This window comes from Nerophis lumbriciformis, linkage group LG15 (assembly GCF_033978685.3).
Source record: "Nerophis lumbriciformis linkage group LG15, RoL_Nlum_v2.1, whole genome shotgun sequence".
Classification (NCBI taxonomy): Eukaryota; Metazoa; Chordata; class Actinopteri; order Syngnathiformes; family Syngnathidae; genus Nerophis; species Nerophis lumbriciformis.
In genome coordinates this window covers 32629758-32645515 of record NC_084562.2, presented here as the reverse complement: position 1 = coordinate 32645515, position 15758 = coordinate 32629758, and the positions used below count along the sequence as shown (strand labels likewise).

The window sequence follows — 15758 nt, the reverse complement described above, 5'->3', positions numbered from 1 at the left end:
CGCGCGGAGTGACCCCTGTTACGCGCCCCCGGCAACGGGGGTGGCGGGCGGAGCGCGCGGAGTGACCCCTGTTACGAGCCCCCGGCCACGGGGGTGGCGGGCAGGTAAGCTGCTTACCTGCTGCGCGTGACGCCGGCCGCGGACGAGGCGGGGTGTCGGTGCGGTGGGTGCGGTGGGTGCGGTGGGCGCGGTGGTGACCCTGGACGTGCGTCGGGCCCTTCTCGCGGATCACCTCAGTTACGGCTCCCGGTGGGGCCCTCTCGGGGGAAGGGGCCTCGGTCCCAGGCGTCCCTTCTCCGCTCCGTAAAAGTGTCCATCTCTTTTTTTTTTTCTTCTTCTGTTGTGGCATATGCAGCAGGTGCCTGCTCGTTTTTCATATGTGGGTAACATTTAACTATGTATATATATTTCCGAATTGGTTTAACTGCCACCCGCCTTAATCTATTTAAAATCTAATTTTTTTTTATTTCAACCGCCCGAACCGCGGATAATCCGCGGACTCCGCGGTTGTGTCCGTAAACCGCGCATCTCTAATAAATATATATATATATATATGTATATATATATATATATAAATAAAATAAAATAAATACTTTACTTTCAGTTAATTCTAGCTATATATAAATATGTATTTTATTTTATATATATATATATATATATATATATATATATATATATATATATACATACATATAAATAAAATAAATACTTGAATTTCAGTGTTCATTTAATTACACATATACACACATAACACTCCTCTCTACTCATTTTTGAAAGTGCAATGCTTTGCAGCCAGTAGCACAGCCTTTGAAGGAGCATAGGTATGGGCAGTGTAATATTCTGGGTTGGAGTCAATAACCAGGCGAGGTGATGAAGTTACGTCTCTTTACTTCATACTTCAGAACCGACTCCCACACTTGCTGTCGGGGTGTGCAATACAACGTAAACCGTTGGCCAACCAAAAAAAGTTACATTTTGGTTGGCCAAAAAAAGTTACTTTTTGGTTGGCCAAAGGTTTACGTTGTATTGCACACCCCGACAGCAAGTGTGGAAGTCGGTTCTGAAGTATGAAGTAAAGAGCAGACGTGACGACAGGCTGTCCTCACTCAGGTCCGCACGGACTTAGAGGGGGCGTGCCTTAAGTCCGGCTGGAAATCGGGAGAAATTCGGGAGAATAGTTGTCCCGGGAGATTTTCAGGAGAGGCACTGAAATTCGGGAGTCTCCTGGGGTTGGCAAGTATGTAAAGTAAATTCTAGATTATAATTCATGCATCTTTCACCTGGTAGAAGACAAATGTGGCCATGGACCCACAGGCTGGTTGACTTTGACTTTGACATTTGCGATTGATTCTTCATCAAAACTGGGTTATATGAGCGCCCCGTCGGTCGGCATCCCAGCAAGAGTGGAAATTGTACAGTAAGTGTTTGTTTTATGCTTAGTTTGCAGAGGTGTGGACTCGAGTCACATGACTTGGACTCGAGTCAGACTCGAGTCATGAATTTGATGACTTTAGACTCGACTTGACAAAATGTAAAAAGACTTGCAACTCGACTTAGACTTTAACATCAATGACTTGTGACTTCACTTGGACTTGAGCCTTTTGAATTGACATGACTTGACATGACTTGCTACTTTCCCCAAAACCCAAAGATGAAAAAGTTATTCGGGAGCGCTCCGTATTTTTCATTGTGTACTTGTCTATCAGCGTTGCGTGTGTCAGCTGGTGTGCTCTCAGTACAACAGCCAATCAAATTAGATCTACTTTGTTTTCATCACACAGCATTCATCCAATCAAATTGCAGGACAACCAACGAAGAAGACATGTCCAAACCACACGCCAGTGAACAAAAAATGATACCTAAAATAATTTTGTTTGGGTATAAAAATTACGAGGTGGTCAACACAAAACGGTTTGCAGTATGCAACACATGCGGTTCGAAAATTACTGATGGAGAGGCAACAACTTCCAACTTCGTCCAGCATTTGAAGTTGCACAAAGAACGGTAAGTTTTGAATGTAAGATAACGTTTATTGGCTAAGTAACGTGACTTTTATTTGCTGTGTAGTTAAATCAGTGAGGCTGTAAACTCACTGCTAACGTTATAACGTTATTGCAAACACGGGAATCTGTTGCAGTTCACTACCTTATTCATACTTTTTGTTCAGTGATTTTTTTTAAGCAGGGTTACGTTAGTCAATATATCACACGTAACGTTAGACGGCGGTCAGCAGCACCGCGTATTTTAGCCACCTAAAAAAAGACAAAAATAGTCAAATAAAGGTCAGTTAAAATGTATACTATATTATGAATATGTGTACCGTTTTAGCTAGCTTTCTGACATACTGTTGGTTGTTTACCTCAGTGGTCCCCAACCACCGGGCCGCGGCCCGGTACTGCTCCGTGGATCGATTGGTATCGGGCCACACAAGAAATAATTTTTTTTTTTTCTTTTTTTTATTAAATCAACATAAAAAACACAAGATACACTTACAAGTAGTGCACCAACCCAAAACAACTCTCTCCCCCCTTTTGTTCTGGGCATTGAACATGAAGACTCTTCCTTCACTGTTCCGAGTGGCCATGAGAGTCTTGGCAGTGCCTGCCTCCAGTGCTCCAGTGGAGTGAGTTTTCAGCCATGGTGGCATCATACTACGCCCCCATCGTGCACAAATGACTGACAGACTCTTGGCTAATTTGGTCTTTTGCAAATGCAATGCAGCATAGGGCCCTGACATATAAAAAGTACAACTTTTTTGTTATGTTCACGTATATGTCATGTTTTTTCAATGTTAACACTTTTGTACAAATAAGTACATTTGCACTTTATTTTTCAATGTGTTTGTTCTGTAAAGGAATGAGTTAATGTTTAAAATGACTGGTTAATAGTGCTATTATAAAGTGCAATGTCAGCACTATTTTCTTTCCTGCAATTTAAAATGCACTTGTTTTAATAAATAAATACAGCGTTTGAAAAGCATACACAATCTGTGTTAATATATTAGTCTGTGGTTAAAAGGACTTGAAAGGACTCGAAACTCAAAATGCAGGACTTAGGACTTGACTTGAGACTTTCCAGTCTTGACTTTGGACTTGACTCGGGGCTTGCCTGTCTTGACTCGGGACTTGACTCGGACTTGAGGGCAAAGACTTGAGACTTACTTGTGACTTGCAAAACAATGACTTGGTCCCACCTCTGTTAGTTTGTATGTTTAGCACCTAGCAATGCTGCTAATGCCACAGACTATAGTGTTTCAATATATCTGCATCCGTTCAGCAGTCGCCTTCTAAAACGTATTGCTCGTCCTTTTTGTGTTCGGTTTCAAAAATATGAGGTCCTGGATCATAATGTTTCCAAAAGTAATCGTTGTTGTTGGCTCTCACAAAGTCTGCTCGATTAGCATTGTTGTTGATGGGGAAGACATCTGTGCTTCCTCATTATCGCTCAAAATGGCGTCATGGTATAAATCATGATGTATAAATCCTTTATCTACTGGTACTTTTTAAAACAAACCATACAAAAAGTGAGCTGTACGTAAACCGAGGTACACTATATTGCCAAAAGTATTTGGCCACCCATCCAAATGATCAGAATCAGGTGTCCTAATCACTTGGCCCGGCCACAGGTGTATAAAATCAAGCACTTAGGCATGAAGACTGTTTCTACAAACATTTGTGAAAGAATGGGCCGCCCTCAGGAGCTCAGTGATTTCCAGTGTGGAAATGTCATAGGATGCCACCTGTGCAACAAATCCAGTCAAGAAATGTCCTCGCTCCTAAATATTCCAAAGTCAAGTGTCGGCTTTACTACAAGAACAGGGAAGAGTTTGGGAACAGCAGCAACTGACAGAGAGGGGTCAGCGGATGCTGAAGCGCACAGTGCAAAGACTTTCTGCACAGTCAGTTGCTACAGAGCTCCAAACATCATGTGACCTTCCAATTAGCCCACGTACAGTACGCAGAGAGCTTCATGGAACGGGTCTCCATGGCCGAGCAGCTGCATCTAAGCCATACATCACCAAGTCCAATGCAAAGCGTGGGATGCAGTGGTGTAAAGCACGTTGCCACTGGACTCTAGAGCAGTGGAGATGCCTTCTCTGGAGTGATGAGTCACACTTTTCCATCTGGCAATCTGATGGACCAGTCTGGGTTTGGAGGTTTCCTGGAGAACGCTACGTTTCGGACTTCATTGTGCTGAGTGTGAAATTTGGTGGAGGAGGAATTATGGTGTGGGGTTGTTTTTCAGGAGTTCCAGTGAAAGGAACTTTGAATGCTCCAGGATACCAAATCATTTTGGACAATTCCATGCTCCCAACCTTGTGGGAACAGTTTGGAGTGGGCCCCTTCCTCTTCCAACATGACTGTGCACCAGTGCACAAAGCAAGGTCCATAAAGACATGGATGACAGAGTCTGGTGTGGATGAACTTGACTGGCCTGCACAGAGTCCTGACCTGAAACCAGATAGAACACCTTTGGGATGAATTAGAACAGGAGACAGAGAGCCAGGCCTTCTCCACCAACATCAGTGTGTGTTCTCACCACTGCGCTTTTGGAAGAATGGTCCAAAATTCCTATAAACACACTCTGCAACCTTGTGGACAGCCTTCCCAGAAGAGTTGAAGCTGTAATAGCTGCAAAAGGTGGACTGACATCATATTGAACTCTATGGGTTGGGAATGTGATGGCACTTCAAGTTCATGTGAGTCAAGGCAGGTGGCCATATACTTTTGGCAATATAGTGTACTTGTGTTCCTCTTTTAACAAGTGTGTGTGTGTGTGTGTGTGTGTGTGCAGAGGTGGGACCAAGTCATTGTTTTGCAAGTCACAAGTAAGTCTCAAGTCTTTGCCCTCAAGTCCGAGTCAAGTCCCGAGTCAAGACAGGCAAGCCCCGAGTCAAGTCCAAAGTCAAGACTGGAAAGTCTCAAGTCAAGTCCTAAGTCCTGCATTTTGAGTTTCGAGTCCTTTCAAGTCCTTTTAACCACAGACTAATATATTAACACAGATTGTGTATGCTTTTCAAACGCTGTATTTATTTATTAAAACAAGTGCATTTTAAATTGCAGGAAAGAAAATTGTGCTGACATTGCACTTTATAATAGCACTATTAACCAGTCATTTTAAACATTAACTCATTCCTTTACAGAACAAACACATTGAAAAATAAAGTGCAAATGTACTTATTTGTACAAAAGTGTTAACATTGAAAAAACATGACATATACGTGAACATAACAAAAAAGTTGTACTTTTTATATGTCAGGGCCCTATGCTGCATTGCATTTGCAAAAGACCAAATTAGCCAAGAGTCTGTCAGTCATTTGTGCACGATGGGGGCGTAGTATGATGCCACCATGGCTGAAAACTCGCTCCACTGGAGCACTGGAGGCAGGCACTGCCAAGACTCTCATGGCCACTCGGAACAGTGAAGGAAGAGTCTTCATGTTCAATGCCCAGAACAAAAGGGGGGGGAGAGTTGTTTTGGGTTGGTGCACTACTTGTAAGTGTATCTTGTGTTTTTTATGTTTATGTTGTTTAATTAAAAAAAGGAAAAAAAAAAAAAATTCTTGTGCGGCCCGATACCAATCGATCCACGGACCAGTACCGGGCCGCGGCCCGGTGGTTGGGGACCACTGAGGTAAACAACCAACAGTATGTCAGAAAGCTAGCTAAAACGGTACACATATTCATAATATGGTATACATTTTAACTGACCTTTATTTTACTATTTTTGTCTTTTTTTAGGTGGCTAAAATACGCGGTGCTGCTGACCGCCGTCTAACGTTACGTGTGATATATTGACTAACGTAACCCTGCTTAAAAAAAATCACTGAACAAAAAGTATGAATAAGGTAGTGAACTGCAACAGATTCCCGTGTTTGCAATAACGTTATAACGTTAGCAGTGAGTTTACAGCCTCACTGATTTAACTACACAGCAAATAAAAGTCACGTTACTTAGCCAATAAACGTTATCTTACATTCAAAACTTACCGTTCTTTGTGCAACTTCAAATGCCGGACGAAGTTGGAAGTTGTTGCCTCTCCATCAGTCATTTTGGAACCGCATGTGTTGCATACTGCAAACCGTTTTGTGTTGACCACCTCGTAATTTTTATACCCAAACAAAATTATTTTAGGTATCATTTTTTGTTCACTGGCGTGTGGTTTGGACATGTCTTCTTCGTTGGTTGTCCTGCAATTTGATTGGATGAATGCTGTGTGATGAAAACAAAGTAGATCTAATTTGATTGGCTGTTGTACTGAGAGCACACCAGCTGACACACGCAACGCTGATAGACAAGTACACAATGAAAAATACGGAGCGCTCCCGAATAACTTTTTCATCTTTGGGTTTTGGGGAAAGTAGCAAGTCATGTCAAGTCATGTCAATTCAAAAGGCTCAAGTCCAAGTGAAGTCACAAGTCATTGATGTTAAAGTCTAAGTCGAGTTGCAAGTCTTTTTACATTTTGTCAAGTCGAGTCTAAAGTCATCAAATTCATGACTCGAGTCTGACTCGAGTCCAAGTCATGTGACTCGAGTCCACACCTCTGTGTGTGTGTGTGTGTGTGAGCCCTGCTAGATACTACAGTAACACACATACACATCGAACCATCAAAACTGTTCAATGCCTGGTTCTGTATCATTGTGTGGATTGTTAGATAAAACCTCTCTTCAGACATGTTCACATTCCTTAACGATTATGTGCGACAAAAAAAAAACGTAAAAGCTTGATAGTGGAATTAACAACTTTATGTGTTGTAGAGATGACATGTTAGGGAAGAAAAAGTAAAATCAAAATGCTCACGTTAGTTTCTTTGATCCAAAGCAGAGAAAAAGTCCCCTCATGAACTTAAAAACATGCAAAGATATTTCATTGTGTGCTTCAACTTGCACTATCGATGCAAAGAGCGCTGCTAAATTTACAGAAAAATCTGGAGCCATCATTATATTAAACACAATTATAAAATAATGACTATCCGCATACCCAAAATCAGCTGACTAAGCGATCGCGTGTAAAAGAAAATAAGTCACACACTCGACAAATTCAACAAGACGCTAAAAAAGGGGGAAAATGTCACAAAAAAATCTTGCTTACATTGCAATTTAGTTTTTAAAGGTGAAAAAAAAAAAACAGCAGCTGGAATCAGAGTGTGTAATCCCCCAGCCAGACAGCAGGGCGGCGCCGCAAAGCATTATAACCTACATGCAGTTCTATTTTCAAACACCGGGTAAAAGGAATAGAGAAAACAAAGAAATCCATTTGTGGATTTACAAACGTATCCTAAAATACATATTTGGTTTTGTACATTTTTTTTTTTTTTTTTTTTACACAATCTCTTTTAAAGAATATTTCTAAATAAATCTGATGAAACGGGAGATAGCTTAGCTAGGCACCTGGCTAGCATTGACCACACCAAGCAGCGCAACGATTATGTCAAGTGAGATGGACGACGGTTGGAAATGGATGATGTCATTGTTTGTTAGAATTCTCTTCGGGCGTTTGTTGTGGCTGTTAAAAGTGTTTTTCCGGAATTGTGCGGAACATAAAAGTGGCGGAAAGTTTTTAAGTCAGTAATCCAGTCGGGGCTAATTTTGACAGATGTGGTCCTCTAGTGAAGGGTGGGGGGTTCTCCATCAGGAGCTTGCGAGCTGGACGTAGTTAGCGGGATAAAGGCCCGCCTGGCCGCTGCTCAGCTGTCCTTTACACCAGCCTTGCTCGTCTTCCTCGCCCAGCTTCAGCAGCTCCTCTCCTGCAGGGTGACACACACACTCCGTTACAACAACACTGGTGTTGCACCACGACATCATCCAGTAGTCACAAGTAACTGGACCGGGGGCCTCATGTAGCAAGCTCGCTTACACACAAAAACCAGCTGTACGACATTTTTCCACGGCAAAGTTGGCATGTATCAAGACTGACGTTGACGTGGAAAATGGCTGACGTACGCACATTTCTACAGGCTGTGGATACTTTGCCAACATTTAATTTTAACAATGCAAGGACAACAGATGCACTTTTTCGCCAATGCATTTAATGCTTCATATACCGTATTTTCCGCACTATAAGGCGCACCTAAAAACCTCCAATTTTCTCAAAAGCTGACAGTGCGCCTTATAATCCGGTGCGCCTTATACAGGTAAAAGCCAGTAAATTAGAATATTTTGAAAAACTTGATTTATTTCAGTAATTGCATTCAAAAGGTGTAACTTGTACATTATATTTATTCATTGCACACAGACTGATGCATTCAAATGTTTATTTCATTTAATTTTGATGATTTGAAGTGGCAACAAATGAAAATCCAAAATTCCGTGTGTCACAAAATTAGAATATTACTTAAGGCTAATACAAAAAAGGGATTTTTAGAAATGTTGGCCAACTGAAAAGTATGAAAATGAAAAATATGAGCATGTACAATACTCAATACTTGGTTGGAGCTCCTTTTGCCTCAATTACTGCGTTAATGCGGCGTGGCATGGAGTCGATGAGTTTCTGGCACTGCTCAGGTGTTATGAGAGCCCAGGTTGCTCTGATAGTGGCCTTCAACTCTTCTGCGTTTTTGGGTCTGGCATTCTGCATCTTCCTTTTCACAATACCCCACAGATTTTCTATGGGGCTAAGGTCAGGGGAGTTGGCGGGCCAATTTAGAACAGAAATACCATGGTCTGTAAACCAGGCACGGGTAGATTTTGCGCTGTGTGCAGGCGCCAAGTCCTGTTGGAACTTGAAATCTCCATCTCCATAGAGCAGGTCAGCAGCAGGAAGCATGAAGTGCTCTAAAACTTGCTGGTAGACGGCTGCGTTGACCCTGGATCTCAGGAAACAGAGTGGACCGACACCAGCAGATGACATGGCACCCCAAACCATCACCCAACCATGCAAATTTTGCATTTCCTTTGGAAATCGAGGTCCCAGAGTCTGGAGGAAGACAGGAGAGGCACAGGATCCACGTTGCCTGAAGTCTAGTGTAAAGTTTCCACCATCAGTGATGGTTTGGGGTGCCATGTCATCTGCTGGTGTCGGTCCACTCTGTTTCCTGAGATCCAGGGTCAACGCAGCCGTCTACCAGCAAGTTTTAGAGCACTTCATGCTTCCTGCTGCTGACCTGCTCTATGGAGATGGAGATTTCAAGTTCCAACAGGACTTGGCGCCTGCACACAGCGCAAAATCTACCCGTGCCTGGTTTACGGACCATGGTATTTCTGTTCTAAATTGGCCCGCCAACTCCCCTGACCTTAGCCCCATAGAAAATCTGTGGGGTATTGTGAAAAGGAAGATGCAGAATGCCAGACCCAAAAACGCAGAAGAGTTGAAGGCCACTATCAGAGCAACCTGGGCTCTCATAACACCTGAGCAGTGCCAGAAACTCATCGACTCCATGCCACGCCGCATTAACGCAGTAATTGAGGCAAAAGGAGCTCCAACCAAGTATTGAGTATTGTACATGCTCATATTTTTCATTTTCATACTTTTCAGTTGGCCAACATTTCTAAAAATCCCTTTTTTGTATTAGCCTTAAGTAATATTCTAATTTTGTGACACACGGAATTTTGGATTTTCATTTGTTGCCACTTCAAATCATCAAAATTAAATGAAATAAACATTTGAATGCATCAGTCTGTGTGCAATGAATAAATATAATGTACAAGTTACACCTTTTGAATGCAATTACTGAAATAAATCAAGTTTTTCAAAATATTCTAATTTACTGGCTTTTACCTGTATATGGACCAATATTGAGCCACAACAGATCTCGCAACCCCAGCCTCTACTGTAGCGTCTATTCTATGCGCCTTATAATGCAGTGCGCCTTATATATGAACTAAGTTTTAAAATAGGCCATTCATTGAAGGTGCGCCTTATAGTGCGGAAAATACGGTACATATTCATATTAGGGAGGACATATTAATTGATACAGGCGATCAATTCGCCGCCTATTGCTGTCAAAACGTGATTCTGTGACTCCTCGGCCAAGTCAGGCGGACAGAATGGGTGGTTGCGGCACCGTAGAGCAGTGTTTTTCAACCACTGTGCCGTGGAATACAGTCTGGTGTGCCGTGGGAGATTATGTAATTTCACCTAATTGGGTTAAAAATAGAGATGTCCGATAATGGCTTTTTTGCCGATATCCGATATTGTCCAACTCTTAATTACCGATTCCGATATCAAGCGATACCGATATATACAGTCGTGGAATTAACACATGATTATGCCTAATTTTGTTGTGATGCCCCGCTGGATGCATTAAACAATGTAACAAGGTTTTCCAAAATAAATCAACTCAAGTTATGGAAAAAAATGCCAACATGGCACTGCCATATTTATTGTTCAAGTCACAAAGTGCATTTTTCTTTTTAACATTTGTATATTGTAGCGTCCCGGAAGAGTTAGTGCTGCAAGGGGTTCTGGGTATTTCTTCTGTTGTGTTTATGTTGTGTTACGCTGCGGATGTTCTCCCGAAATGTGTTTGTCATTCTTGTTTGGTGTGGGTTCACAGTGTGGCGCACATTTGTAACCGTGCTAAAGTTGTTTATACGGCTACCCTCAGTGTAACCTGTATGGCTGTTGACCAAGTATGCTTTTCATTCACTTGTGTGTGTGAAAAGCCGTAGATATTATGTGATTGGGCCGGCACGCAAAGGAAGTGCCTTTAAGGTTAATTGGCGCTCTGTACTTCTCCCTACGTCCGTGTACACAGCGGCGTTTTAAAAAGTCATGAATTTTACTTTTTGAAACCGATACCGATAATTTCCAATACTACATTTTAAAGCATTTATCGGCCGATATTATCGGACATCTCTAGTTAAAAATATTTTTTGCACATAAGTTATTATAATCCGTAAATAATGTGCCGTTGTTGAGTGTCTGTGCTGTCTCGAGCTCGGCAGAGTAACCGTGTAATACTCTTCCAGGTAGCTAATTGCTTTGTAGGTGTCGGGAACACGTCGTGTCGTGACCACAATATGCAGACGACAGCGGGAGTCAGCGTGCAGGTAATAAGGTATCTTATGCTTAAATCAAAAATAAACAAAAGGTGAGTGCCGCTAAGACAAGGCATGGAAGCTTAGGGATGGCTATGCAAAACGACACTACAACTGAACTGGCTGCAAAGTAAACAAAACACAAAATGCTGGACGACAGCAAAGACTTACTGTGGAGCAGAGACGGCATCCACAAAGTACAACCGTACATGACATGACAATCAACCATGTCCCCACAAAGAAGGAAAGCGTCCGCACAACTTAAATAGTCTGGATCGCGAAAAACAAAGCAGGTGTGGAGAATAGCGCTCAAGGAAGACATGAAACTGCAACAGGACGATAGCAACAAAACAGGAAAAAACACCAAAATAGGAGCGCAAGACAAGGACTAAAACACTACACACAGGAAAACAGCAAACAACTCAAAAAAGTCATGGCGTGATGTGACAGGTGGTGACAGTACACCTACTTTGAGACAAATCAAATCAAATCAACTTTATTTATAAAGCACATTTAAAATTTACCACAGGGGTAGCCAAAGTGCTGTACAATGAGCAGGTTAAAAGATAAAACGAGTACCGAGCAAACACAACACAACACAAACAGAACACGATAAAAAATAAATAATTAAAATAGAATTAATAAAAACATAAAAACATAAAAACAGGATCACAGCAGGTGTATTATGGGGCGCCATTGCAGGATGGATATCACTCAGTGTTAAAAGCCATGGAATAAAAGTATGTTTTTAAGAGAGATTTAAAAACAGGAAGAGAGGAGGCTTGTCTAACACTCAGGGGTAGGTCGTTCCAGAGCTTGGGAGCAGCAACGGCGAAAGCTCTGTCACCTCTAAGCTTCAGCCTTGTGTCAGGGACCGTCAACAGCAGCTGATCTTAAGGATCGGGTGGGGCAGTAAGGCTGAAGGAGGTCGGAGAGATAGGTTGGCGCGAGGTTGTTTAGACATTTAAAAACAAATAAAAGGAGTTTAAAATGTATTCGGTAACGCACAGGGAGCCAGTGAAGGGACGCTAAAATAGGGGTGATGTGCTCACGTCTGCGGGTCTGTGTTAGCAGACGAGCAGCAGAGTTCTGCACGAGCTGCAGGCGGGCGAGGGAGGCCTGGCTAATGCCAACATACAGGGCATTACAATAATCAAGACGAGTCGAGATAAAAGCGTGGATTAATTTCTCAAGATCATGTCTTGATAGAAGCGGTTTCACTTTCGCTATTTGGCGTAATTGATAAAAGCTTTTTTGAACGACGCTGCTGATTTGTTTTTCGAATTTAAAATCTGAGTCAAACTTTACCCCCAGGTTTGTGACAGAGTCGCTGAGATACGGGGTCAGAGTGCCGAGGTCAACGTTGGGGGAGGGAGAGCGACTTGGACCGAACAACATAACTTCTGTTTTATCTTCATTTAGGCTCAGGAAGTTAGCTGAAAGCCAGACTTTGATGTCGTGCAGGCAGTCAATAAGACGTTGAACCGTGTTATTTTGTGCCATGGGAAAATAAATCTGGCAATCATCGGCATAAAAATGAAATGCAATACTGTACTTCCTAAAAATAGAACCAAGGGGGAGAAGGTAAAGCGCAAATAAAATTGGGGCAAGGATTGAGCCCTGGGGGACCCCATGTGGTAAAGGAGCTGTGGACGACATAAAACTGTCTACTTTTACACAAAAACTCCTGTCGGTTAGGTACGACCGGAACCAGTTGAGGGCGGCGCCCTTAATGCCCACACAGTTCTCAAGACGAGTGATTAAGGTGGCGTGGTCGACGGTGTCGAACGCAGCAGACAGATCTAAAAGCACCAGGACAACATATTTACCAGAATCAGTGGACAGGAGGATATCGTTAAAAACTTTTAGAAGCGCTGACTCTGTGCTGTGGAGGGCTTTAAAACCGGACTGGAACAGCTCAGTGATACCATTATCCTCTAAGAAGGGCAACAACTGACTGTAGACAACCTTCTCTAATATTTTGGAAATGTATGGAAGATTAGAGATAGGTCTGAAGTTAGAGAGGAGAGAGGGGTCGAGGCTGGGTTTTTTAAGCAGAGGTCGTACCACTGCATGTTTAAACTCTACTGGAACTATTCCAGAAGAGAGGCTACTATTGATAATGTTAAGGACACTTGGTCCAATAGTAGCAAGTACCTCCTTAAACAGGCGAGGTGGGAGGGCATCTGCAGGAGAACCAGAGGGCTTCATATGACTAACTGTGTCACTTAAAAAAGAAAAGGACACCGGCTCAAACTGATGGAAAACAGAAGAGAAATGCAGGGGAACAGAAGGGTCATATGAAGGCTGAGATAGACTGGCTCTAGTTGACACAATTTTGTCAGTGAAAAAATGGAGACAATTTTCACAGAATTCAAAAGAAGCATCAAAACCAGCAGATTTGGGAGCATCAATGACAGTGTTAATAGTTTTAAACAGAACTCTGGGGTTGTTACAGTTAGAAGATATAATCTGAGATAGATATATATTCATTTCTGCTTTTACAGTCATCTGAAAGGAAAACAGGCTTTCTTTAAAAATGGCAAAGGACACATGAGCTATAGTGATGCATGCTTGGTTATGGTTTAAAAAACATATCGGTTCAATGATCATGACATACTTAGTAAAAATGTATCAGTCTGGTATCGACTTATCAGTATCGCCCATTATTTAGATCGGAAGATAACTTCAGCCTCATTAGCATAACTGGGTTCTATGCGTGTGAGAATATGCAAAGGAAACACAAACCTTTTCTACACAAACATATCTACGTCATGCACACACAAATCTGCCACGGCACAAGTGTAGCAAAAGTCACGTGGGGGGAAAAAACAGCCAATTGAGGGTCGCTGCTTTACAGAGAGTTGAACACGGACACACAATTATAATTTTTTTTACCCAAATGGCAACACGCCCACAGACTGTTTTTACACACACAAAAATTGCAACACAAACACTAGTGATGGGAAATATCTAAATGATTTCCTATTATTGGTTCTGATTTAAATCCTTTGGTTTTTGCCCTTAAAGTCGGTTTCATTGTTGGGTCATGACCGAAAGGACAAGATCACGGGTACAAGCGGCCGAAATGAGTTTCCTCCGCCGGGTGGCGGGTCTCTCCCTTAGAGATAGGGTGAGAAGCTCTGTCATCCGGGGGGAGCTCAAAGTAAAGCCGCTGCTCCTCCACATCGAGAGGAGCCAGATGAGGTGGTTCGGGCATCTGGTCAGGATGCCCCCCGAACGCCTCTCTCGGGAGGTGTTTCGGGCACGTACGACCGGTAGGAGGCCACGGGGAAGACCCAGGACACGTTATAAATAAATAAATAAATGATAAATGGGTTGTACTCCTCAGCCTTCCCGGTAAGGTCTATTCAGGTGTACTGGAGAGGAGGCTACGCCGGATAGTCGAACCTCGGATTCAGGAGGAACAGTGTGGTTTTCGTCCTGGTCGTGGAACTGTGGACCAGCTCTATACTCTCGGCAGGGTCCTTGAGGGTGCATGGGAGTTTGCCCAACCAGTCTACATGTGCTTTGTGGACTTGGAGAAGGCATTCGACCGTGTCCCTCGGGAAGTCCTGTGGGGAGTGCTCAGAGAGTATGGGGTAACGGACTGTCTTATTGTGGCGGTTCGCTCCCTGTATGATCAGTGTCAGAGCTTGGTCCGCATTGCCGGCAGTAAGTCGGACACGTTTCCAGTGAGGGTTGGACTCCGCCAAGGCTGCCCTTTGTCACCGATTCTGTTCATAACCTTTATGGACAGAATTTCTAGGCGCAGTCAGGGCGTTGAGGGTATCTGGTTTGGTGGCTGCAGGATTAGGTCTCTGCTTTTTGCAGATGATGTGGTCCTGATGGCTTCATCTGGCCAAGATCTTCAGCTCTCACTGGATCGGTTCGCAGCCGAGTGTGAAGCGACTGGGATGGGAATCAGCACCTCCAAATCCGAGTCCATGGTTCTCGCCCGGAAAAGGGTGGAGTGCCATCTCCGGGTTGGGGAGGAGATCTTGCCCCAAGTGGAGGAGTTCAAGTACCTCGGAGTCTTGTTCACGAGTGAGGGAAGAGTGGATCGTGAGATCGACAGGCGGATCAGTGCGGCATCTTCAGTAATGCGGACGCTGTATCGATCCGTTGTGGTGAAGAGGGAGCTGAGCCAGAAGGCAAAGCTCTCGATTTACCGGTCGATCTACGTTCCCATCCTCACCTATGGTCATGAGCTTTGGGTCATGACCGAAAGGACAAGATCACGGGTACAAGCGGCCGAAATGAGTTTCCTCCGCCGGGTGGCGGGGCTCTCCCTTAGAGATAGGGTGAGAAGCTCTGTCATCCGGGGGGAGCTCAAAGTAAAGCCGCTGCTCCTCCACATCGAGAGGAGCCAGATGAGGTGGTTCGGGCATCTGGTCAGGATGCCACCCGAACGCCTCCCTCGGGAGGTGTTTCGGGCACGTCCGACCGGTAGGAGGCCACGGGGAAGACCCAGGACACGTTGGGAAGACTATGTCTCCCGGCTGGCCTGGGAACGCCTCGGGATCCCCCGGGAGGAGCTGGACGAAGTGGCTGGGGAGAGGAAAGTCTGGGCTTCCCTGCTTAGGCTGCTGCCCCCGCGACCCGACCTCGGATAAGCGGAAGAAGATGGATGGATGGATGGATGGATGGATGGGTTGTACTTGTATAGCACTTTTCTACCTTCAAGGTACTCAAAGCGCTTTGACACTACTTCCACATTTACCCATTCACACACACATTCACACACTGATGGAGGGAGCTGCCATGCAAGGCGCTA

At 43.7% G+C, this 15758-nt stretch overlaps 1 protein-coding gene across 6 annotated transcripts in view; it reads right to left on the bottom strand.

Moving 5' to 3' along the window:
• Positions 1 to 6733: 6733 nt before the first annotated feature.
• The window catches only part of pacsin3 (protein kinase C and casein kinase substrate in neurons 3), a 126967-nt gene continuing 117942 nt past the window's right edge, over positions 6734 to 15758 (bottom strand). For all 6 annotated transcript variants that reach the window (XM_061975064.1, XM_061975063.1, XM_061975062.1 and 3 more), the window contains one exon: positions 6734 to 7749. In XM_061975064.1, the coding sequence (XP_061831048.1) occupies positions 7701 to 7749 (49 nt within the window). In that variant the 3' untranslated portion in view covers positions 6734 to 7700. The remainder of the gene's footprint in view (positions 7750 to 15758) is intronic.